Source organism: Camelina sativa, chromosome 3 (assembly GCF_000633955.1).
Source record: "Camelina sativa cultivar DH55 chromosome 3, Cs, whole genome shotgun sequence".
NCBI classification, from domain to species: domain Eukaryota; kingdom Viridiplantae; phylum Streptophyta; class Magnoliopsida; order Brassicales; family Brassicaceae; genus Camelina; species Camelina sativa.
Genome location: NC_025687.1, coordinates 3,914,161 through 3,935,248, shown reverse-complemented (window position 1 = coordinate 3,935,248; position 21,088 = coordinate 3,914,161). Strand labels below are relative to the sequence as shown.

Genomic DNA, 21,088 nt, shown 5'->3' with positions numbered 1-21,088 from the left:
ATATTCTTGAATTTACAGTAAGACCAAAGAGACCAGATGTTACCGTTGATATCATAGACAACATCGAAGCCTTCTGCTGAAAGACTTGACTTGACAAAGTCATAGTCCTTTCTGTCTCCTTTCAAGTGATGAATCTAGAAAAGACGGAGAAAAAGTCATTCATTTTTATTAAAATCCTAAAAAACCATCAAGCTTTCACAAAAGGATCATGTTAATACCTTGGAAGAAAAATCAGCAAAGTCTTGGTCAGATTCACCGGGCAATTGTTTGGCAATAGGAGACTTACCCCTTGTGAACAATGTAACCTGCAAAAATAACCATTAGGGTAATGAGAGAGGGAAAGTAGAGTTTAGGTGAGAAGAAGTTTGATCAGCCATGGAAGAGAAATGAGAACCTGATGTCCCTCTTTGACAAGGAGCCTGGACAAGAACACACCGATGAATCGAGTGCCACCCATAATCAGAATCTTCTTTTCAGTCGATGCTGAAACATAGAGTGCTCCTTTTGGCTGATGAACCTTCCTCTTGTACTGCAATTTCAACAACAAAGCCAACTCTGTAAAACATCTTATCTCCAAAATATAACCTGTAGTTTCAATCCTCACTTCAAGAGATACAATATTTATTCTAAGACTACTTATAAAATCTGAAGCTGGAGCTTCACAAATACAAATCACTGGAAAAAAAAGGAAAATCCTGAGTAAAAAACTCAAACCAGAACCACACTCAAAACTTTCACAATTATGACAAAGAAGCTCATAAACTTAACTTAAAACAACAAACTCAGAGCTGAAACCAGAACCACACATTCATTAATCAAGACACAATGATCCAATGCCCAAGAAGTCAATTTAAAAAGGGATAATTTATAAAATGTGCTAAACGGATTTTGGTTTAATCAGACACACAAAAGCAAGAAAAATAGGTTTAGAAACAAAAAGAAAACAAAGATGGACCTGGACTTGTAAATGGAGCTTAGCGCCATTGAAATCAGAGAGAGAAGAAGTAAGAAGAGAGAAAGAAGGCTGATGATGTTGCAACATCATCATCTTCGCCATGGTTGGTTTAACTTAAAACTCACTGAGCAACTGAAGAAAAGCTCTTTATTTGAAACTGAAGGTGTGTTGTTGTGAGTATCTCTATCTGTGTATGGTTCGTGTGGCCCCATCATCTTGCTCCTTCCGATCATTAAAAGTCTTTATCTTTTGTTAAGGGATAAGACAAATTATCTCAGCCTCTCTCTCGCCATTTTCATGGTCACATATTTACAGCCATCGTCGTCCTCTTCTTCTTTCCTTTTTATTTTGCCTTGTTGTGGATATGATGGATGATTTTGATCAAACCCCAGAAGTTTTTGGGGTCAAATCGTAATTAACATTTTATTATTATTGGGCTCTAAATTCTCCAAATATTATTGGGCCAAATTAGAGTTACTGGGCCTTTATTTTAAAATTAAAACACGTTTGTAAAAAAAAAAATATCGCAAAAGAGAAGAAATCACGTAGCAGACACGCGCAAGAGTTTTGTTGAAGAAGATCTGATATTTTCAGAAATTTTTCTCGGGAAAATTCTGTGAATTTGATCGATAGTTTCAACAACGGAGAGGTGGTTTTGTTTCTGCTGATCAGCAGATTACTTCTTTTTTCTTTTTCGGATTGATCCTTTTGGATTCTTCGAAAGATGGACCCTAACCAGGTTTAATCTCAGCTGCTTCCCTCTTCGTCTTTTGATTCTTGTTGATTTCTTAAGTTCGATTGCATATCAGATTCTTGATTAGCTTCGTTGACTTGTTCGATTCTGAATGTTATTGGGTTGGATCTGTGTTTCGTATCCGAGAAAGTATACATTTGAGCTAGGTTAGAGAGAACAAGACAATGTAATAAACTTGTTAATCCCGAAACTTGTTCCTTTTTGCGGCAATGTGTAGGAGGAATGTAATATTTTATGTACCCTTTATGGTTAGCATGGTTATGAATTGTTACAATGGAATCTGCTTGCATGAACTCCTCAAGCTTTTGCTATCATACGTCCTAATTGTGATTTTTATCAGAATTGAGGCTTACCAAAACTTTATTCTTCCTTAGATTCAGGCACCAGTTGAGAATTATGCAAACCCAAAGACATGTCTTTTCCATGTTCTCTTCAAGGTATAATGAACAGCTGTTTGTCAAAGAAAAATGTTGGATTATAGGAACCAATGGTTGGTGACCAGTTTTGTATCTGTTATTGGAACAGGGTGCTGCGTTGGCGTTTTACATTCTCTCTGCTCTCTTCTTCAACAGCTTTGTCATAATCTTTGTGGTCACTGTTCTTCTTGCTGCACTTGACTTCTGGGTTGTTAAGAATGTGAGTGGGCGTATACTGGTCGGTCTCAGGTGGTGGAACGAGATCAATGATTTGGGAGAAAGTGTCTGGAAATTCGAGTCTCTTGACCAGGAGGTTAGTCTTTCTTCACTTAATCACTATGGGTTCAGTCTGTCAAGAAATGTGGGTGGGGTTGTGTTTCTTGAATACTTGTGTTTTCGTCTTTTTTGTTGATGCAGTCCTTGTCTCGGATGAACAAGAAAGACTCATGGCTTTTCTGGTGGACACTTTACCTTGCAGTGAGTATCTCCTACCTAACACTTTATTTGTAACACATGCTAATTACTTAAACCTGTTTGCAGTCCTTCTGAAACTTTAGTGGAAGGATTAGGAATAAGAATAGGCAAGAATAAGCACGTCCCTTCTGGTGAAGCATATTCTGCAAGGGTGGTAGATAAGAATTGAGAGCAGTCTTTTAGTACCCCAACAAGCTACCATTTAATAAATTTGTGACAAATGCTTTTACCCCTGCATGATGGGATCGTGGCATTTGACACTGGAGTCATATCACATGCGAAGTCACATTGCATAATATGCTGAGTAGGGAATAGTAATCTGCTGGAACTAAGTCTGCCATTTGGAGTATATCCTATGGTCACAGTTTGATTACATATGATATTGGTTAAAACTTGGTAGCTTATAAACCTATACGGCCAATTACCTTACAAGCAACCTATAAAGAGTCAGATCTAGCCATGAGATGGTAGCTATGCATTCAGTGTCTATAGTACAGGAGCTTAGTAAACATTTAAAACATGTGAATTTCTTTGTTGTCCTTTTTCTGTTGTATTTACAGCTAAATCTTCTCTTTTTTCCACTCTTCAGGCTGCTGCGTGGTTTATCCTTGGAGTATTTTCTCTGATAAGGTTTCAAGCTGACTATCTGCTCGTTGTTGGCGTTTGCTTGTCCCTCAACGTGGCTAATATCATTGGTTTCACAAAGTGCAAGAAAGGTAAGATCCCTTTTCAATTTCCGATAATTTCCCTGATTTTGTTAAGAACATATGCATGTACATATATAGAGGTAACTAATAGGGCATTCACCAAATTTTGGTTGGCAGATGCAAAGAAACAGTTTCAGCAATTTGCCTCGCAGACAATTGCATCACGATTCCAATCAACTGTACAATCTGCCTTCACCCTTGTCTAAATAACGAGAAGAAAGACGCTTTAAAGGGTTGCGAGAGACAGTGTACAAAGAAAGATTGCCAAAACGACATCGTTGGTTTTTTGACTGATTATTTTCCAATGTTTTGTAAGGGTTTAAGTCTAAGAGGTCTTATATTGGTCTTTCTATGTATTTTACATTTATTAACATTTTGCATCTGGCATGGTCTTATCATACGTATATTTAGCCCAAAAGATAATTCAGAAATTTTCTATACCTAAAACAGTCAACCTATGCATCTTCCTTATACTTCACATCTTTTTGTTTTTGGTGAATTGAGTTTATCCATCCACACTAAATAAGCTTCGTGATGATTTGATTTACTTATCTTCTCCCTAAACGTATTACAAACTGAAATTTGACCGAATTTGGAAAAGGTAAAATTTGACGACTTTGATAAAGGTGGAAGAAAAGTTCTTTGTTATTTTGGAAAACACTATTTCAAAGAAAATATTTTTGGTAACAAAAAAACAAATTTTACGTTTTGGCGGAAAAATATACAGGTTTTAAAAAATATTTTGATAAAAGCAATTTTGGCTTACCGATTTTGGTCTTAGTAAATTTCTATGTTCTGCTATATCTTGATCATTTCCAATATCACAATTTGATTAATTGGTTTTTCCAGTATCACAATTTGAATATTTCACTACCATCTTTGGAAGGACGAATTGGAATCAGGTGAAACATCAACTTCCCATAAGTACACTGAACTGAAGGGAAGCAACTATACGAAATAGCACATAAATGGACAGTTTGGGAATCAGGGCACACAAAGAGCTTCACTTCTTCGCTATCATCTATGCCAAGGGTCCTACACTGCCTTCCTCTTAAATATCTTGAGTACAGAAGTAGTTCCCTACTCTCATTGGTGGAGAAAGAAGCTTTGCCTAGAGCAAGAACACTTTGGTACAAGTTGGTCATGCAACCGACTAGAGTGAGTTTCTTCTCAGTTTTCCCCCGCAGACGAACAATTGCACCCATAGGGAGGGACATCAAACCAAAGAGAATATCAACAAAGTCCTTCCCTGCTTCAACAAACACAATCTTATTATTCTTCTTATCCATTGTGAGTCTCAGCTTCCAAGTTCGTTTATCTGCAATAGAGAATCAAAATTTGTCACAAGTAATCTAACAATCTTCTACAAGCTCAGATATGGTAACATTCAACAAGCTCATATATGGTATGATGTGGACGCATACGGAGCATGATTAGGACGATGACGAGGCATATTATAATTATAGAAATTACTCTTAACAAAATTAATATTATCTTCTTAACCAAATAATATTATTTGGGTAAAAAAAATTTAAAAAAATAAATAAATCATGAAATCAATAATTTTATCTATCTATTGCATAAATAAATTCAATGAATATTTATAATTACAACTCTGATAAATTATTACATCATTGATTTTTAAAAACAAAATAATATTTTTTGGATAAAATAAAAACATTTTTAACACACGAAATCAACGATTTAATAATTTCAAAAACATTTCAAAAACATTTCTTAATCAAAAGTCAAAACACATAGACAATGATTTTTTTTTGTGAACAAATTTAATTGATCAGCTTAAATAAGTCAATATGAAGGAACATTGTTTACATACTGCTTTTGTTAATAATTTTTGATAAGTTTGATACCATTTATCAACTAATTAAGAAATATTCTTTTGATTTTTTTTAAAAAATCATTGATTGAATAACTAATAAGAGGTGTAAGTTGTAACTAAGAAATATTTTTTTGAAACTAATAATGCAATAGGTTGAAAAAATCATCGATTAATTTTTAAAAATATTTTGTGAAATTTTTACGCAAATAACATTATTTGGTTTTAAAATATTAATTTTGTTGAAAGTAATTTTGTAATTATAATTTTCACAAATGCATTATGAGTATTCACATCATGCCTCATCAGCATTTTTGTAGTTGATTAATTTTTAAATTAGTCAATGTGGATTTTGACACTACTAATAAGAGTTGAGATATTTTTTTTAACTTTGATAATGGTTCAAGTTAAAAAATACACTAAACTGTTTCGGTTGAAATATACATTTTTTCCGATCAAAGTGAGCCGTGCTTTTCGACTTTTTATTGAGAGACTCAGGAGCACATACACTATAGAGCCCACATGATGAAAGCCCATTCAAACGCCCACGTACTTTTGTGGCCTATCTCTACCCATAACCCACCAAACATAGTTAATTAATTTTTTTTTAGTGTTTTTCTGTTCGAAAAGAAATCAAACCCCAGAACCCTAAAAAGGTGATTCCTTCGACATCCTCCTCACTTACCATTCCTTCCGCTTCCCGCCAGTATATTTTCGATTCTAGCTTTTGCAATGTCTCTGCGGCCACGCCAATCTCTCCGGCGAAGAAAAGAAAGAAAGCCCCCAAAAAAACCATCGCCACGAGAGCCAATCGAAAGCGTCTGCCTCATTACATAAAACCCGGCGCCGCCGTGGAAATCAGCTCCGACGAGATTGGGTTTCGCGGCTCCTGGTACCCGGGAAAAGTGATCACTACCCCATCCTCAGATAAGGACAAATGCCAAGTGGAGTACACGACGCTCTTCNCTTCGACAAAGAGGGTACGAAGCGTCTGAAGGAAGTCGTCGACTTGAGCCAGCTCCGTCCTCCGGCGCCGCCGATGTCTGAGAGAGAGAAGAAGAGGGAAATCGCGGTTGGTGAAGAAGTCGACGCCTATTACAATGACGGTTGGTGGGAAGGGGATGTGACGGAGGTTCTAGGTGATGGGAGATTCAGTGTTTTCTTTAGGTGTTCCAAAGAACAGATTCAGTTTAAGAAAGAAGACCTTAGGTTTCACAGGGAATGGGTTGATGGAGCTTGGAAGCCTCCATTAGAGGATACCGAGGAAGAGGAATCAGACGAAGACAAAGAAGACGCCACAGAAGATGAAGAGGAGGTAACTAACACATTCTCAATGATACTTGTTTTCACTGTTGTTTCTTGGAAACGGTTCTGTGGAAGTAGTCTATTTGAGAGTTTTGCTTAATTTCGTCTCGCTGTTCTGTATTTTACTTTACGGGAATATTAGACTGCACATTAATGATGAGAGTGACGATAATGCAGGATATTTTAGCCCGAGTGGATCTGGAAACTACCAGAGCAACTGCTAAAGAAATGTTTTCTAGTGGCACGATTGTGGAGGTTAGCAGCGATGAGGAAGGTTTCAAGGGGTGTTGGTTTGCAGCTAAAGTCGTTGAACCCATTGGCGATGACAAATTCCTTGTTGAGTACCAAGATTTGAGAGAAGAAGATGGCGTAGAGCCTTTGAAAGAAGTAATCGATTTTCTGCACATAAGGCCGCCACCACCAAGAGATGAGGATAAAGATTTTTCTGTTGGGGACAAGATTAATGCATTTTACAATGACGGCTGGTGGGTAGGTTTTGTCATAGAGGGTATGAAGGGTGGAACAGTTGGTATACATTTTAGGCAATCAGGAGAAAAAATGCGGTTTGGAAGGCAGGGTCTTCGTCTGCATAAAGACTGGGTTAACGGTACCTGGCAGCTACCTCTAAAAGGAGGGCAGATAAAGAGGGAAAAGGTTCTTTAAGAATTCCTTATCGATGAACTCTAGACAAGTTCACATATATCATTCTTCTTTTTGTTGCACATAATCTTTGCCAAATATATATGTTTTCTGTTTTTACTTGTATCTGCAGACCGTTTCATCTAGTCGGAACGTGAGACCTAAGAAAGCAATCGAGAAGCAAGAGTTCAGCATTGGAACTCCAGTAGAGGTTAGCAGTGAGGAAGAAGGATTTGAAGATTCTTGGTTTCCTGCAAAACTTGTTGAATACAGAGGAAATGACAAATGCCTTGTAGAATATGATAACCTGAAAGCTGAAGATGGGAAGGAGCCTTTGAGAGAAGAGGCTAATGTTTCACAGATAAGGCCTCAACCAGTAGAGCAGGTCATGGTTGAGGCATTCGAGAAGAATGACAAAGTTAATGCTTTGTATAATGATGGTTGGTGGGTCGGGGTGATTAGGAAGGTTCTTGCAAAGTCATCGTACCTGGTTTACTTCGAGAAGACTCAAGAGATGCTAAAATTTCATCATTCTCAACTGAGGCTACATCAGGAATGGATAGATGGCAAGTGGATAACAAATTTTAAGGTATGATTTTAAAACGATCAACTCATATTATATCACATATAACTTCGTTATTTGCTCCAATATTTAAAACATTTTAGTATCGATCTTGGTTGTTGACCTGCAATATCAAGCTTTTACTAATGTGGTTTGCTGCCATTGATTTTTATTTTCAGTCTCAGAAGGTGTAATTGGGCTGGATAACAAGTCAGGATTTTGGGATCTCAAGTTTTGTTTTTTTTTTGGAGGTATTTGGATCCTTAGTCTTAACCCCGGCGTCCATTGCTATTGTAGATATATGATGCTTGACTAAAAGGCAAAGACCAGACCAGTTGATATTTTTATTGATTTCCCATTTGAGAGATACTGCTACTTATAATGCTCCTGATTTCCATTGATTATTTGATAGGCAAATCGTTTGCTGTAAGAAGGTTATTTCCTTGCCTTGTTGATTCTCCAATTGTCAAATTAGCTGATTTATTTTAAAAGAGGTAGGTCATTATCATATAACCTATGATGTTCCGCATCATATGATCGGGATTCAATACTCAAAATCTTTACACATTGTGCTTTTGGAGTCGATGCATATGAATGATGTTGCTGAGTGTCTACCTAGTCAAGGATATACAATACATTATTCTTCCTTTTAGAGCTACACATAGGTTAAGTGTCCATTCAAATGTAATCTTGACAATCTTAAGCTCTGTGTATATAAGACACTCCGACAATCGAAAACATACGAGGAGTGTAAGATCTCACTTTTGCTTGCTAAGAGGTTTTTCCATGTTCTTGTATTGACATACAAAACCAGCTTCAAAGTATAGGGATAATTACGGATAGTTTTTATGGAACAGGATGATATTGACATCTTATTACAGGTAAAACAAGTGGTTGGTAATACATGAGAGTAAGAGCAGTGAGAAACACTAACTCTCCATAATTTGTTCATATTCTTGAAGTACACTTCCGGTTTCTTTTAACTTCTGAAGCAGAGGCTTGATTAGGCCTCTTTGACTGCAACAGCCTCCTTGATCGCAACAGCCTCTTTGACCTCCGTGGCTTCGCTGCTCTTCTCCTTGGCAGGTTCCTCTTTAGCAGGTTCCTCTTCTGGGACTGTAAAAGCTGAGACCGGGAAAGTCCTGGACAGTGTGGTTGGCGTCTTGAACGTGATCTTCCCTTTGGTAGGCGGGTCCTCAGTATAGATCTCGTTGATAGTGACCCAAATAAGAAGCTCCTTGGCCTTGACTCCAGTGAGCTTCTTGATCTTCCCGGTCTCAACCACGGCAGTGACCTCAGTTCCATAGGAGACAAGCTTATCGATCTCTGCGAACTTGTGAGTGATGCTCTGTTTCTGCTTTAGCCACACAACACCCGACTTTCTGTCGTACCCAACCTCTTCTATATCCTTCAATGGTAGTAAACCATTGGGCATAGATATCTCCTTGAGGAAAGTCTTTGTCTTCTCTCTGCATATCTCATCTCCAGTGTACTTCTCTGCCTTAGCTCTCACCTCCTCTGTAACCAAACCCATCTCTGTTTCTTTGTTCTTGTGGTGTTTTTAGTTTTAGCTTTGTCTAAAAGCTGAAGTGTGCTGTGGAGAGGTAAGGGACTTCAGCCTTGTTATATATAATATATGTGACCTGTAGGGTGTTTGCCCTCGGTTTCCTGATCTAATTACGGATAATGCCACCAGGTTTAGAAAATGAACGGTATGTGAAATACACTCGGATTCAGAACATACCTTTGACATTAAACAATTTTAGCAAATTTTTATTACTTTTGGTACTAAATTAAGACCAACTCTATAAAAAAAAGGGTGAAAAAGATCACTATGGCTAACGACATGATCGATTGTCTTTTTACTCTGCAAGAAATATTAAAGAATCCAAAATCTTTGAACTTTTTGAGTTTGCAATTTCATGTTAATTTGGACGAGGTGCATTTAAAAAGCATTAATGGGCATGGTTGGGCAGATTTATGGGTGACTTAGAATATATAATATCGAGATGTCGTGTCTACTCTTTTTCCAGGTTTGGGATTAAACCATATGTCTTACATGATCATATGGCTATCATCAACACAATATTAATGATGATTATTATTATGATGTGGTTGCATGGCCTTCCTTATAAATGCAGTGCCTATCATCTCATCATCTGACATTCTCCTCACCTGCTAACCAGTAACCCACCTCCTCAATTATTTTTGATATGAATTTACTCGAATAAACCATCTCTTTCGTGTTATGTATTAAGAATCACATATACTATTAGTGTATTATGAATTAACTTTTCTTCTATCTTAAGAAACCAACCATAACCAATAAAGACATAACTATACGGGTTCCAACGTCTAACTTATTGATTGTGACCGTACTTTCTCGTAACTCGATGCCTTTTGGTTTTACTACTTACAATCCCACAGTTTCAGAATGCTACTTAGTTCATGATTTCTTTAATACACTTTCAAACATTCTGTAAGCCAAACGCAAGGAACATGAATTCACGTTTGAAATCTTGTTAGAATTCTTATCAATGATGTTTGGTTCAAAACAATCGTTGTGTCACGTTTCGTTTGCATCCTTTAACCTTGCGAAGAGAAACTGGCGAAGCTTTGCGCAGCGTCTCCATGGCAGTGATTATTCAACAGCGTCTCTATGTGTTTGATCTCTTTAGGCATTGACCCTGTGAGCACCTCGTAGCCTGTCTCAGTGATCAAAACGTCATCCTCGATCCTTATCCCAATCCCTTGGAATCTGCAAACAAAGAAAATAATAAGCAGTATCAATAGAAATGTCATTTAACCATTTAATTTCTTGCTGGATAGATCATGTCATGTCTCACCGTTGATTTGCTAATTAAATTATACAGATTTACACTGTTCGATACTTTATTGGATGCAAATATTCCTACAAACCACGATGTTTTACATGAAGTTAGTTACACAGTTCGCAGAGAGTATTTCTACCTTTCAGGGCAGTCGAATGAAGATGGAATGTAGACTCCTGGCTCAATCGTAATCACCTGTCCAAACAGCGTTTATAAGTTTGACATCAAGACTCTGAAAGATCATTGTCTAGCAAACACCAAAACCAGTCAATTGATGTAATATAACCTAGTTAGATTCTATCAAATGCACATCATAAACATTTTTTCAAACTTACGGAGCCAACGTCATTATAGAATTAGTTAATAAACTTCGACAATCAGGAATCAAAGGGCACAGATCGGATTTAATGGGCTAGCATCAACAATCAGAGTGTCTGAGGTAGGAGGGTAAGTAGAACGGTGAAGATATTATAAGCCTGACTTTGGTGGGTTCCTTACAAAAACTAAGACTCAATGGAGTAGTAGTACTTACAAAACCAGGTTGCAAAGGACGGTCATATCCCACAGCAGAAGAATCATGCACATCCATCCCAAGGTAGTGACCTATTTATCCATCACAAGAGAACTCTGTTAGATAAGTTCTTCCCCAACCATACAGTATATACATGATAACTTTTTTCTTTTTTTCTTTTTGGGGCAGAAATAACTTTTATACAGCATAATGCACGAAAATAACAAGGATGTTACCATCTAGACGTCAATCAGACTTCGTTGATTGTATTCGTTTCATCGACCCAAAATCGCAAATAATTCAATGTGATCGAGTTCAATAATGTATACCTATGGAGGTCGGATTCAGCTGGTGATACAGTCTACGACTTTTGAGGATGCCCATCTTCATCAGTCCATCGCACAACAACTCGGTCTGCAAAACCACAAAACATCATCTGAGTCCAAACATCATTCTATTGGCAAATAAAGCTTTTAAGTTTCAGGCTACGGAGTGCTGATGGTATTTATAACTCTCTGGTCCATTTAAGATTCTGAAATATTTGTAAACCAGCCTACTACAGAAGTAAAATAATATTTTCACATCATACCAAACCTGCTAATAGTGAACGGTACATTTTGTGTGTTCGATAATACATTTTAAGCACAAAGAGACGCTTAGGATAAGTTCATATTTACCGAATATGTGTTTAGTTTGCGGATGGTTGTACCAGGCTTGCATTGTTTTATGCATTCTTTGTTTGTCTGAAGTATAAGATCATATAGCTCTTCCTGAAAAAAATACAGATATTATTATTTTTGATAGGGAAAGTATTAAGAAAGCAGCTTCATGATTACTTTCCATCTTTTTATCAAAACAAAATTGTGAAATCGAGCAAAGATCCACAAAATCCTATGCACATGTCCATATTTTGACAAATGGTATATTGTAGTAAACAATCCTAACATGCAACAAACAAAAAACCTATATTTGCGTGTTACTCAGATGCTAAAACAATCCAAAAGAAATTATGGATACAGAAAAATTACTTTCAGACGATCGGGTTTCGGTAGATATCAATGACTAACAAAATTCATGCTTCCAAAGGTTTCCTAAATCAATATTATAAGGAAAAAGCTAGCCTACGAAACGTACATCTCAGAAAGCAAGAAATCTGGTAGTAGAGTATGACATAGTAAGTAAAGTCCTATCTCTCAGTTGCACCATCCAAACACCAACGGCAAGCACACACGTAAAGAATTTTGAATATCCAGACAAAAGAAGATAAAAATGGAGATAGCAGAGACATCAACCTGGAGAGAACTGAATTTTCCGCAAGGAGGCCATGTCCGAGTAAGGTCACTAACATAACCATGTAACTCGCAACCCATGTCCATCAAGACAAGATCACCATCTCTTATCTGCAGATAAATATAAAAGAAGATACTGGCTTCAAAAACATCAATGTACTAGCAATCAAATAGGGTTGTGTCAAACTTACTCGCTGATCATTTCGTGAATAGTGAATAACACTAGCATTTGAACCGCCACCGACTACAGGATTAAATCTGAGAAATAAAAGGTAACATTTTTCTTGTCACTAGAATTAGAATAATAGGAAATACTTTTTGTAAGAATAAAATCCTGAATCACATATTTATTCATGGACTAGATATAAATGTCAAGACTTACGCCATTCGCTGAGCACCTCTTACCCGGCACTCATATTCAACTTGGGCTGATAAGATGCCTTCATCAGGAAACCCCTTTGAATGTAGCATTGTTTTCAGAAGACCCTGAGGATGAAAAGATCCAGATTACTCCATACGCTCAATGTCTGTTATAGCTATTTATCTTCAACCAATATTTAGAAAATGGTTCATGACGTTCTATTGGCTCTATGTTCCTTTTTCGTAGCACTTTGGAAACAAAACAAACGTAACAATTGGCATAGAAAACTTTCACATATCATTGAGCATTGCCTTCATGAATCACAAATTTGTTCCTTCGGATCATTGCTGGAGAGCTTTCTATGCGTATGTTCCTCATTTTTTCAAATCAATTCCCAAGATTAAATTGACTATATACACACAATCGTCAGCAAAATTTGTCAATTTTCACCAATTTGTCCTATTATCTCTTGTAATTTCCCCCACCATTTTTAATTTTCAGTTACTCTCTAGTATCTCAGTTGTATTTAGAAGCTAAAAAAACAGAAAAGTTTCAAGAGTATTAACTATGCCTCTGTTGTAAACAGGAATACCTGGCAAGCAATAGATGCAGACTCTCTCATCAATTTGAGTTCCGCAGGTGATTTAATTAACCTCAGCTCATGTGTTAAACTTGAAAGAGTTTTCACTTTGCCAAGAGATGCTGACTTTTGAAACTCATCCAAGTTTGTGTATCTTTGCGAAGCAGTTTGAACATTATGAAACACTTTTGAAGAATGTCTTATCATGTCTGAAAGAATCTGTACATAAAGAATGCGAAATAAAAACAAATCTCGCGTTATAGAAGTAATAAAGTGAACAACATAAGAAATTTTATAAGAGAGGCCGGCCACTTCAGGGAGAATATAAGCTACCTCAGGTAATTTGCTTATCGGATATGCTTGGTCTGCCTTGAAGAACTCAGACGCTGCATCAACTCCAGCAACTTCTCCTTGCCAAGCAATATCCTACATCACAGATCAATTCTTATAAATTGCCAAACAGAAATTAAATCACTCTGTACACAGAAATTCATATACTAATAGATCATCATACGTACCTTAGGAGTTGACTCTGGCATAAACATGCATAAACCGCGATCATTACTTAAAACAGCCACACCACCTGGCTGCTGGCAGCCAGTTAGATACAAATAGTCAGCCTCTTGTCTGAACGTATATGGAACAACGTCTGTCATCATTTTCTCGGGGGCTGAAGAAATGACGGCTACGCTGTTCTCAGGGAGAAGCTCCACAAGTTTCTTCCTTCTACCAATGTATTCATCAATTCTTATTCCTGGTGTGATCTCACCTTCCGCCATTAACTGATGGGTGAGAGCGAACCATCAGAGCATATATATAACATTTTCAAATCCAAGAAAACATAGTCAAAAGTAAATATCACATGGGAGTTACATGAGGATGAGATGCTGGAGTTGGCTGACCAATCTCTCTGACCCTTTGGGTTGAATATGCATTGCGACGTATGACCTGAAACAAGTAATTAGCATCGGTAGTCAACTCAATTACTCTCTGCAACCTAAGTCTCAAAATTTCTGCAAATTTAATAAGATAGTCAATTCTCACTCAAAACATGGAACTTTAGGATCCAGAAGATCTCTGAACCCGAAAAATTCGATCTTTAATCCTCTCAAATCAATACAAAACAAGGAAGGGGCCAAACTAGCAAGAAAACATGAATTGAGCATTTACCTGAGTTCTTGATACTCTCCGAACTAGATTCCGCGCAATTACCTGCATCTCTTTCCTCTCTCAGACTCTTGAGACGATCGAATCGGACTTCGTGTGATACTCTAATGTTCTGGTAGGCTTTTCAGGGTTTACCGGTTTAGCTGTTTGAAGCTGCGTTCTCCAAACGTCGCGTTTCAGGGTTTTAAAACGCTACCGCACTTTCCGAATCGCTGAATCCCCCATTAGGGCTCAAAAAGTCTTTTACTTTCTCCGTTTTTTTCTCTGGGGTTAACTGGAACATAAGCACCAAAGAAAAAGCTCAACACTTTTGATAGAGAGAGAGAGAGAGTAACAGAAACAAATTAACAATGGCTGCTGTAGATGAAGGGAACGATGTTGGAAGAACAGTAGAGGAAGAAAAGCCTTTGTGTGATAAAAGAGATAGAGAAGAAGAGGAGGCTGAAACAGAAACATTGACTCCATGGGAGCAACACTCCAATATCATAAGCATCCCTCGGTTCGATTACAAAGCTCCTTCTTCTCTGCTTCATCATTCTCATTCAGGCTTTCTCGTCACCTGCACCATCAGTATGACCTTCTTCTTGTATCATCTTTTTTAGCTTTATATCTGTTAATTTCGTTTTGCGGCCATGACCTTTAAATTTCTCGAATTCCTTGATTGTCTCCGAGTTTATGAGTTGTGGGCATTTCGAATCTGTGTATTGGATTGAGGAATATAGATTTTGTGTTTGACGAGACTCGAATTTAAGTTAAAACTGTTTCTGATTTTCAATTCTTATCAGAAAGGGAGAAAAGTGCTACTAAAGAGGTCATGTCCATCCTTGGAAAGGTATCGTCACATTGCTCCATCATTATTGAGGAACAAGTGTAAATTTTTGTTCTTGCGTTTAGAAGATAAACTCAGGCTGATTGATGATCAATTGTGGTAGAGAAACACTATATTCTAAACGAAAAGTATTTGTGAAAGTTAAAGTTTGTAAATATAGATGTTCAGTACCTTAGTGGGGGATTAAATTAGTGTTTGAGTTGGGAAGTTACTAGTTCTCAAATGTTCAGTTTATCTCACAGAAGTCAAACTTTTTGATTTGTTCAGTATATTGTGTCCATGCATGAGGAGAAATCTGAAGTTCTAAAATCAAAAAAACAAAAACTTTGTGCACAAGAGATAGAGGAAGGTGAAGAGAAGACCGTACCTCTTGAGAATGATGCCTTGCAGGAAACAGGTAATCTTTATTTGGGGAAGAGCATAGCCAAATTCTTGTCCTTTTTTTTTTTTGCGCTTATGGTCTTGTCTTTCTATTCTCTTTTTGTGCCTTGTTTAGGTGGAAATCCAAATGTTGAGGATCCCAAATTAGCTAATGAAGAACACAATTCTCTCATGTCATTGGTTAAGCTGACAAAGAGTGGCTTGCTTCTCTTTACTTTCCCTGTTGAAAACTCTCCCGATACAACAAGTATCGTATCACGAGTCTTCCAATCTATGGAATCTGGAGCTCTGAAGGCACCAATGTAAGTTTTTATTGTAAAATGTTGATTAGTGAACCTTTGGTCATTTGATTAAGCTTTATTGCTACCACTTTCCTTAGAATTCAACTCTACCTTTAAATAAACATGCTTATAGAATTCTGATTTAGTCTCGAATATTTGTTTCAAGTCTGATAGTCCCAAAGAGTGGTTTCTGTTACATACCAGACCTATCTCATTCTTTGTGGACCATGTAGTTATTACTTATTAATCCACTCTGCTATCATTATCTTCTCAGATTCCGTTGATGTAAGCATAATTTTGTGTCAAAAAAGTAATTTCTGATTTGATTGATGCAGCTGGTGCCATCGGATATTCCCAGTTCAAGCTACTTGTGGTTTGACAGAGAAAGAACTTCGGGAAACAGTATCAAAGCTTGTTCAGCGGTTTGTCAATGATAAAGACAATACACTATCAAAACCTGTGAAGGTAAGAAAGAGTTTGTCTGTAGAATCAAGTTTCGTTATATAGGAGTATATATATGTTAAGAATGTTGTTAGAGTCATGGCAATGGTTATTAACCACACACCACCCTTCAGTTTGCAGCTGGGTATCAGCGTAGAGGTGTGGAGGAGACGAAAGGAAAGATTCAGAAAGAAGCATCAGAGGTTCTAGATCAATGTCCGTTGTTGGACCGCATCAAATGCTTTGAAGCTGTGGCGGCTGGAGTGAAAGACATTGTACCAGATTCAGTTGTGGATCTTAAAGCTCCAGAGGTAGTGTGTGTATTTTAATTCTAACCTTATAATAACATCATCCGGTATATAAAGTCTGATAATTGGAGTAAAAATGTGCAGTTATGTGTTCTGGTGGAACTCTTACCACTGTCTAGAATACCAAGTGGCTCCATTGTAGCTGCTGTTTCAGTGCTTCCACATAGACTCGTTAGCACAAAGCCGAAACTCTGCATCAAGCCTCTAGTTCCTGAATCCAAACACAAAAAGGGTCAAAACTAACGAGCGCAAAGGCATATTGTTGCATTGGGATTTCCAGAGCCAAAAAAAATTAACCGAAGTTGTAATCTCGTTGTTTGGTTTTAGATGTGGTTTGCTTTCAGTATCTGGAACGACGTTAACAAGCTGTAACCACTATTTTAACCAAGGTTTAAGAGAGAACAAAGATAAACCCATATCCACCTCTTGTGACCCGTCTGAGGAATCCTGTACTGCCAAGTTTTTTTACACATAACTAAACTGCTTAGGCAATTACAAATTAATCGGTTTAAATTTGGTTTATAATCAAACCAATTAATTTATGAAGAAATTTCGGTTTAATCAAGGTTCGGTTTTGGTCCACCTCTGGTACATGAATTTCCAAATCCACGCTCTGAAACAGTCTTGGCTTCCTGGTTGCATCTTCGCGACGCCAAGAGCCTGAGATTATCGTGTGCTTCCCTACCTATCCCACAGTCCCACTGGAAAAAAAGAAAAACCCTAATGGGAACGAGCACGTGTGGCGATGTCGAGAAGCAGAGGATTGAAGATGAAGAGCAATACGGTGTGTTGCTGTACTACAAGTACACCTCTGTTCCTGATCTAGATGAGCTCGTTTCCTTTTATGAATCAAGCTGCAACTCATTAGGTTTACTCGGCCGAGTCAGGCTCTCCCCTAAGGGAGTCAATGTCACTGTATGCTTCTAATCACCTTCTCCGCATATCCAATGTTGAATTTTTTGATTTTACCCGTTTTGAGTTCTCTGACTGTGTGTTCCCGTCTGATTGAGTCTTAAAACCAAAAGTGTAATCTTTTTTGAACTGTATTTTTAATCTTTTATCTGTTGGGGTTGAAGAGAATAAGAAAGTCTGAGAGATTGGGTCTACGTTTGCTCAAATTTGTTGAAGTTGAACTATAGGAAAATAAATTCAAAGCCTTTGAGTTCTGAGTTCTGTTTGTTTGATTTAGGATCATAGTTCTCTAAATATTAGTTACAAGTTTAATCCGTCTTAACCATTAAAGAAGCAGACATCAAAAGTCTGAAACTTTTACTAGACCTCTGTTTATACGATTGGGTTAACAGAAAACTTTGCTTTTTGGTTAGGTTGGTGGAAAATTAACTGCATTGGAGGAGCATATATCTGCCGCAAAGTCGAATTGTTTGTTTGAAGGGACCGACTTCAAGCTTGCACCTTGCCATCACCCCTTGAATGACAAAGTTGCTCAGGAATGTGGGTTTACATCACTCTCCATCCGAGTTGTTGAGGTTATTGCCTTATCTTCTTACCAACCATAGTGTTCTTGTTAAGTTCTTATCTACGGAACATGTGCGTAAGATTCCTTTGCTGAGATGAGGGAATTATTCATGTTATGATCTCCTAGCCTCATCTGACAGAATGTTTTCTACTAATTCACAAAAGACTGTGTGACTGTACTTCCATAACATTTTGATAGATATGTGTCATTGTGTGGTGATTTGCAGGAGTTAGTGACTTTTAGTCCTTGCCCTCCCCTTAAACCCCCAGAAATTTCGAATGCTGGAAAGCATCTCTCTGCTGCGGAGTTTCATTTGGTCCTGCAGAGTGCCGGTAAGTTTCTTTATTTGTTTTATTACTTTACTGCTATATTGCACTTTCTTAGCTGATTTATGTTTTCTTCCAACTCAGCTGAACATCCGGATAAAGATGGGAAGTCTGAGAATAAGGAACTTGTTTTGCTTGACGCGAGGAACTTGTACGAGACACGGATTGGAAAATTCGAATCAGAAAATGTTGAGACCCTTGATCCTGAAATCAGGCAGTATAGCGATTTGCCCACCTGGATTGATCAGAATGCCGAGAAATTGAAGGGAAAAAACGTGCTCATGTATGAATAATACTTTTGTGACATACAGAGATTTCTTGTCCAGTTTACTTTCCCCATCACTGAAGTTCTCATGTGTTGGTGAAATCAGGTACTGCACTGGTGGTATCAGATGTGAAATGGCTTCTGCATATATCAGATCTAAAGGCACTGGATTTGAGAATACTTTTCAGGTGAGATCCTGAATCGCAAATGGATTTGATTCAAGTCACTGAACTTGGCTGACTCCAGCTGTTATTTGTTTTTTTTGCAGCTCTATGGTGGCATACAGAGATACCTTGAACAATTTCCCAGTGGTGGGTTCTTCAAAGGGAAGAACTTTGTGTTTGATCACCGGTATATTTCTAGCATCTTTCTCTTCTAATCTACCAGGAAAACGATTTTTATTGGTCCGGGTAACATACATTTACATGTCGGGTTTGAAGGATCTCAGTTGGAAGCTCAAAAGAGGATATAATAGGCAGCTGCCTTCTCTGCAGCAATACCTTTGACGACTATTCTCCACGTTGCCGTTGCAGATTATGTCGGATGCTTGTTTTAGTCTGCAATCATTGTCGGGTAATGCACCCAGACGTCTTTTGCTGATCGAGTTCACTAATATTGTGTATTTTGGACTTACAGTGTGTTGTTGATGCAGGTTAACGGAGATATATATGTGTGTGAGCTGTGTCGTAAACATGGAAAAGGGGAAGTCCCTTTGAGTCTTGATCCCTCAAACCAACCTTCTGAAAGCAATGGTAAGATCTGTTTCTTCATTTTTGAATCAAGTAATGTGTTAAAACATCAGAGAATTTTTCAAAACTTTATAATCCCTTGTTCCCTGGAAACTTTGTCATTTCACTTATATGGTCAGGTGACAAAACAAGACGGAAGCTGAGGATCTTGTGCTTGCATGGTTTTAGGCAAAACGCATCTGGCTTCAAAGGAGGACCGGATCACTTGCAAAGAAACTGAAGAATATTGCGGAGCTTGTGTTCATCGATGCACCACACGAACTACAGTTCATCTACCAAACTGCTACCCCTCCATCTGGAGCATGCAACAAGAAGTTTGCGTGGTTGGTGTCACCAGATTTTGATAAACCGAGTGAAACAGTGGCCCAATGCCAGTTCGATCCGTTGCAGTATCAGACTCAAACTGAAGGGTTTGATAAATCGTTGACATACTTGAAGATGGCTTTTGCAGAGAAAGGGCCTTTTGATGGCATTCTCGGATTCTCTCAAGGTGCGGCAATGGCTGCAGCTGTAAGTGGGAAACAGGAGCAGCTCATAGGTGAAATAGACTTCAGATTCTGCGTGTTGTGCTCGGGTTTCACACCGTGGCCATTGTTGGAGAAGGAGAAAGGATCGATTAAATGCCCTTCACTTCACATATTCGGCAGCCAGCCTGGTAAAGACAAACAGATTGTGACTCAAGCCAGCTCAGATCTGGCGGAGTTGTTTGATGATGGTTGCGCCACCATTATTGAGCACGATTTTGGCCACATCATTCCTACAAAGTCTCCTTATATTGATGAGATTAAAGCTTTCCTTTACCAATTCATTTGAGGACTAAAACATTTAATTACCAAGGCGAGACTCTTGCAATCAAAACATTTCTTGTATTTGTACTCTTGCCAAGTAAAAGTTATAAAACTAATAATAACGACAAAGATAAAAGTAACAAATACAAAGTGTGACCATATCCTAAACCAGTAACCACACTAGACATAATCCATCCCAGAGTTTTAAGATACAGAATCAGAGATTGATTCAGACAAATAAGGACAACAACAACAAAAAAAAAAACAGAAGAAATAAGCCTTTTTGCATCAGAACTCAAAAACTCGAACTTGAAATTGGCAATTGTCAATAACAGTTGCAAAAGTTGAATCTCATGTTCCCCAAACCAAAGGAATTCAATTTGTACTATACCTTTTCAGCCAAATTTGAATCCGCCAGGGGGGGCAGCGGGCTGGTTGGTCCCAAAATTGAAGGTCTGTTGTGAATTTTCATTCCCGCCATCCTGCAGAATCTGCTCTTCCTCATCTTCAGCCCAATATCTCTCCAATATCTTAACGGCCTTCTCATATATCTCATTGTTATCATGGGATTGAAGGTTTTCGATTTTGTCCAACCCATCAGATTCTTCTATTATGTGAGCATAGAGATTCACCCCATCGTTTAATCCCATCTCCTTGTCAGCCTCACTAACCTTAAGAATGTTTTCAAGCCCCTCGAGGCACACTGTCACAATCCTCGGATCAGGGCAGATTAGAAGATCACAGAGTGGCTTGATGCAGCCTTGGGTCACCAAATATCTGCATGCAAAACTGTGTTAAGGCATTTTTTGATCTCGAGATAGATGGTGGTGTAAGTAAGAGGGAGCACTATTAAGT

At 37.9% G+C, this 21,088-nt stretch overlaps 6 protein-coding genes and 3 pseudogenes across 6 annotated transcripts in view; 4 read left to right on the top strand and 5 right to left on the bottom strand.

Annotated features, from left to right (window-relative positions):
* Nucleotides 1-1,302, bottom strand: part of LOC104767625 (chloroplast stem-loop binding protein of 41 kDa b, chloroplastic-like) — a 4,595-nt gene extending 3,293 nt beyond the window's left edge. Inside the window, exons 1-4 of the mRNA XM_010491626.2 lie at nucleotides 956-1,302; nucleotides 395-529; nucleotides 219-305; nucleotides 25-134 (exon numbers count right to left, since the gene is read on the bottom strand). Of these exons, the coding sequence (XP_010489928.1) occupies nucleotides 25-134; nucleotides 219-305; nucleotides 395-529; nucleotides 956-1,057 (434 nt within the window). The 5' untranslated portion in view covers nucleotides 1,058-1,302. The remainder of the gene's footprint in view (nucleotides 1-24; nucleotides 135-218; nucleotides 306-394; nucleotides 530-955) is intronic.
* LOC104767617 (Golgi apparatus membrane protein-like protein ECHIDNA) lies at nucleotides 1,461-3,755 on the top strand. The gene is made up of 6 exons (XM_010491618.2): nucleotides 1,461-1,694; nucleotides 2,084-2,146; nucleotides 2,235-2,438; nucleotides 2,543-2,602; nucleotides 3,189-3,315; nucleotides 3,424-3,755. The coding sequence occupies exons 1-6, from the start codon at nucleotides 1,680-1,682 to the stop codon at nucleotides 3,510-3,512; spliced, it is 558 nt and encodes a 185-aa protein (XP_010489920.1). The 5' UTR covers nucleotides 1,461-1,679; the 3' UTR covers nucleotides 3,513-3,755.
* LOC104778642 lies at nucleotides 4,158-4,595 on the bottom strand. The gene has a single exon (XM_010503090.1). The coding sequence runs from the start codon at nucleotides 4,593-4,595 to the stop codon at nucleotides 4,158-4,160; it is 438 nt and encodes a 145-aa protein (XP_010501392.1).
* Nucleotides 5,761-8,048, top strand: LOC104778640 (annotated as a pseudogene).
* Nucleotides 8,412-9,259, bottom strand: LOC104767609. The gene has a single exon (XM_010491610.2). It carries the CDS (start codon nucleotides 9,181-9,183, stop codon nucleotides 8,653-8,655), a length of 531 nt encoding a protein of 176 aa, XP_010489912.1. The 5' UTR covers nucleotides 9,184-9,259; the 3' UTR covers nucleotides 8,412-8,652.
* Nucleotides 10,029-14,526, bottom strand: LOC109124706 (annotated as a pseudogene).
* On the top strand, nucleotides 14,641-17,046 carry LOC104767591. The gene is made up of 7 exons (XM_010491596.2): nucleotides 14,641-14,958; nucleotides 15,174-15,220; nucleotides 15,485-15,614; nucleotides 15,714-15,900; nucleotides 16,215-16,344; nucleotides 16,455-16,631; nucleotides 16,713-17,046. Exons 1-7 carry the CDS (start codon nucleotides 14,739-14,741, stop codon nucleotides 16,869-16,871), a joined length of 1,050 nt encoding a protein of 349 aa, XP_010489898.1. The 5' UTR covers nucleotides 14,641-14,738; the 3' UTR covers nucleotides 16,872-17,046.
* LOC104767572 lies at nucleotides 17,235-20,498 on the top strand (annotated as a pseudogene).
* LOC104739522 (importin subunit alpha-4) overlaps nucleotides 20,332-21,088 on the bottom strand; it is a 4,875-nt gene continuing 4,118 nt past the window's right edge. Inside the window, exon 11 of the mRNA XM_010491591.2 lies at nucleotides 20,332-21,010. Within this exon, the coding sequence (XP_010489893.1) occupies nucleotides 20,629-21,010 (382 nt within the window). The 3' untranslated portion in view covers nucleotides 20,332-20,628. The remainder of the gene's footprint in view (nucleotides 21,011-21,088) is intronic.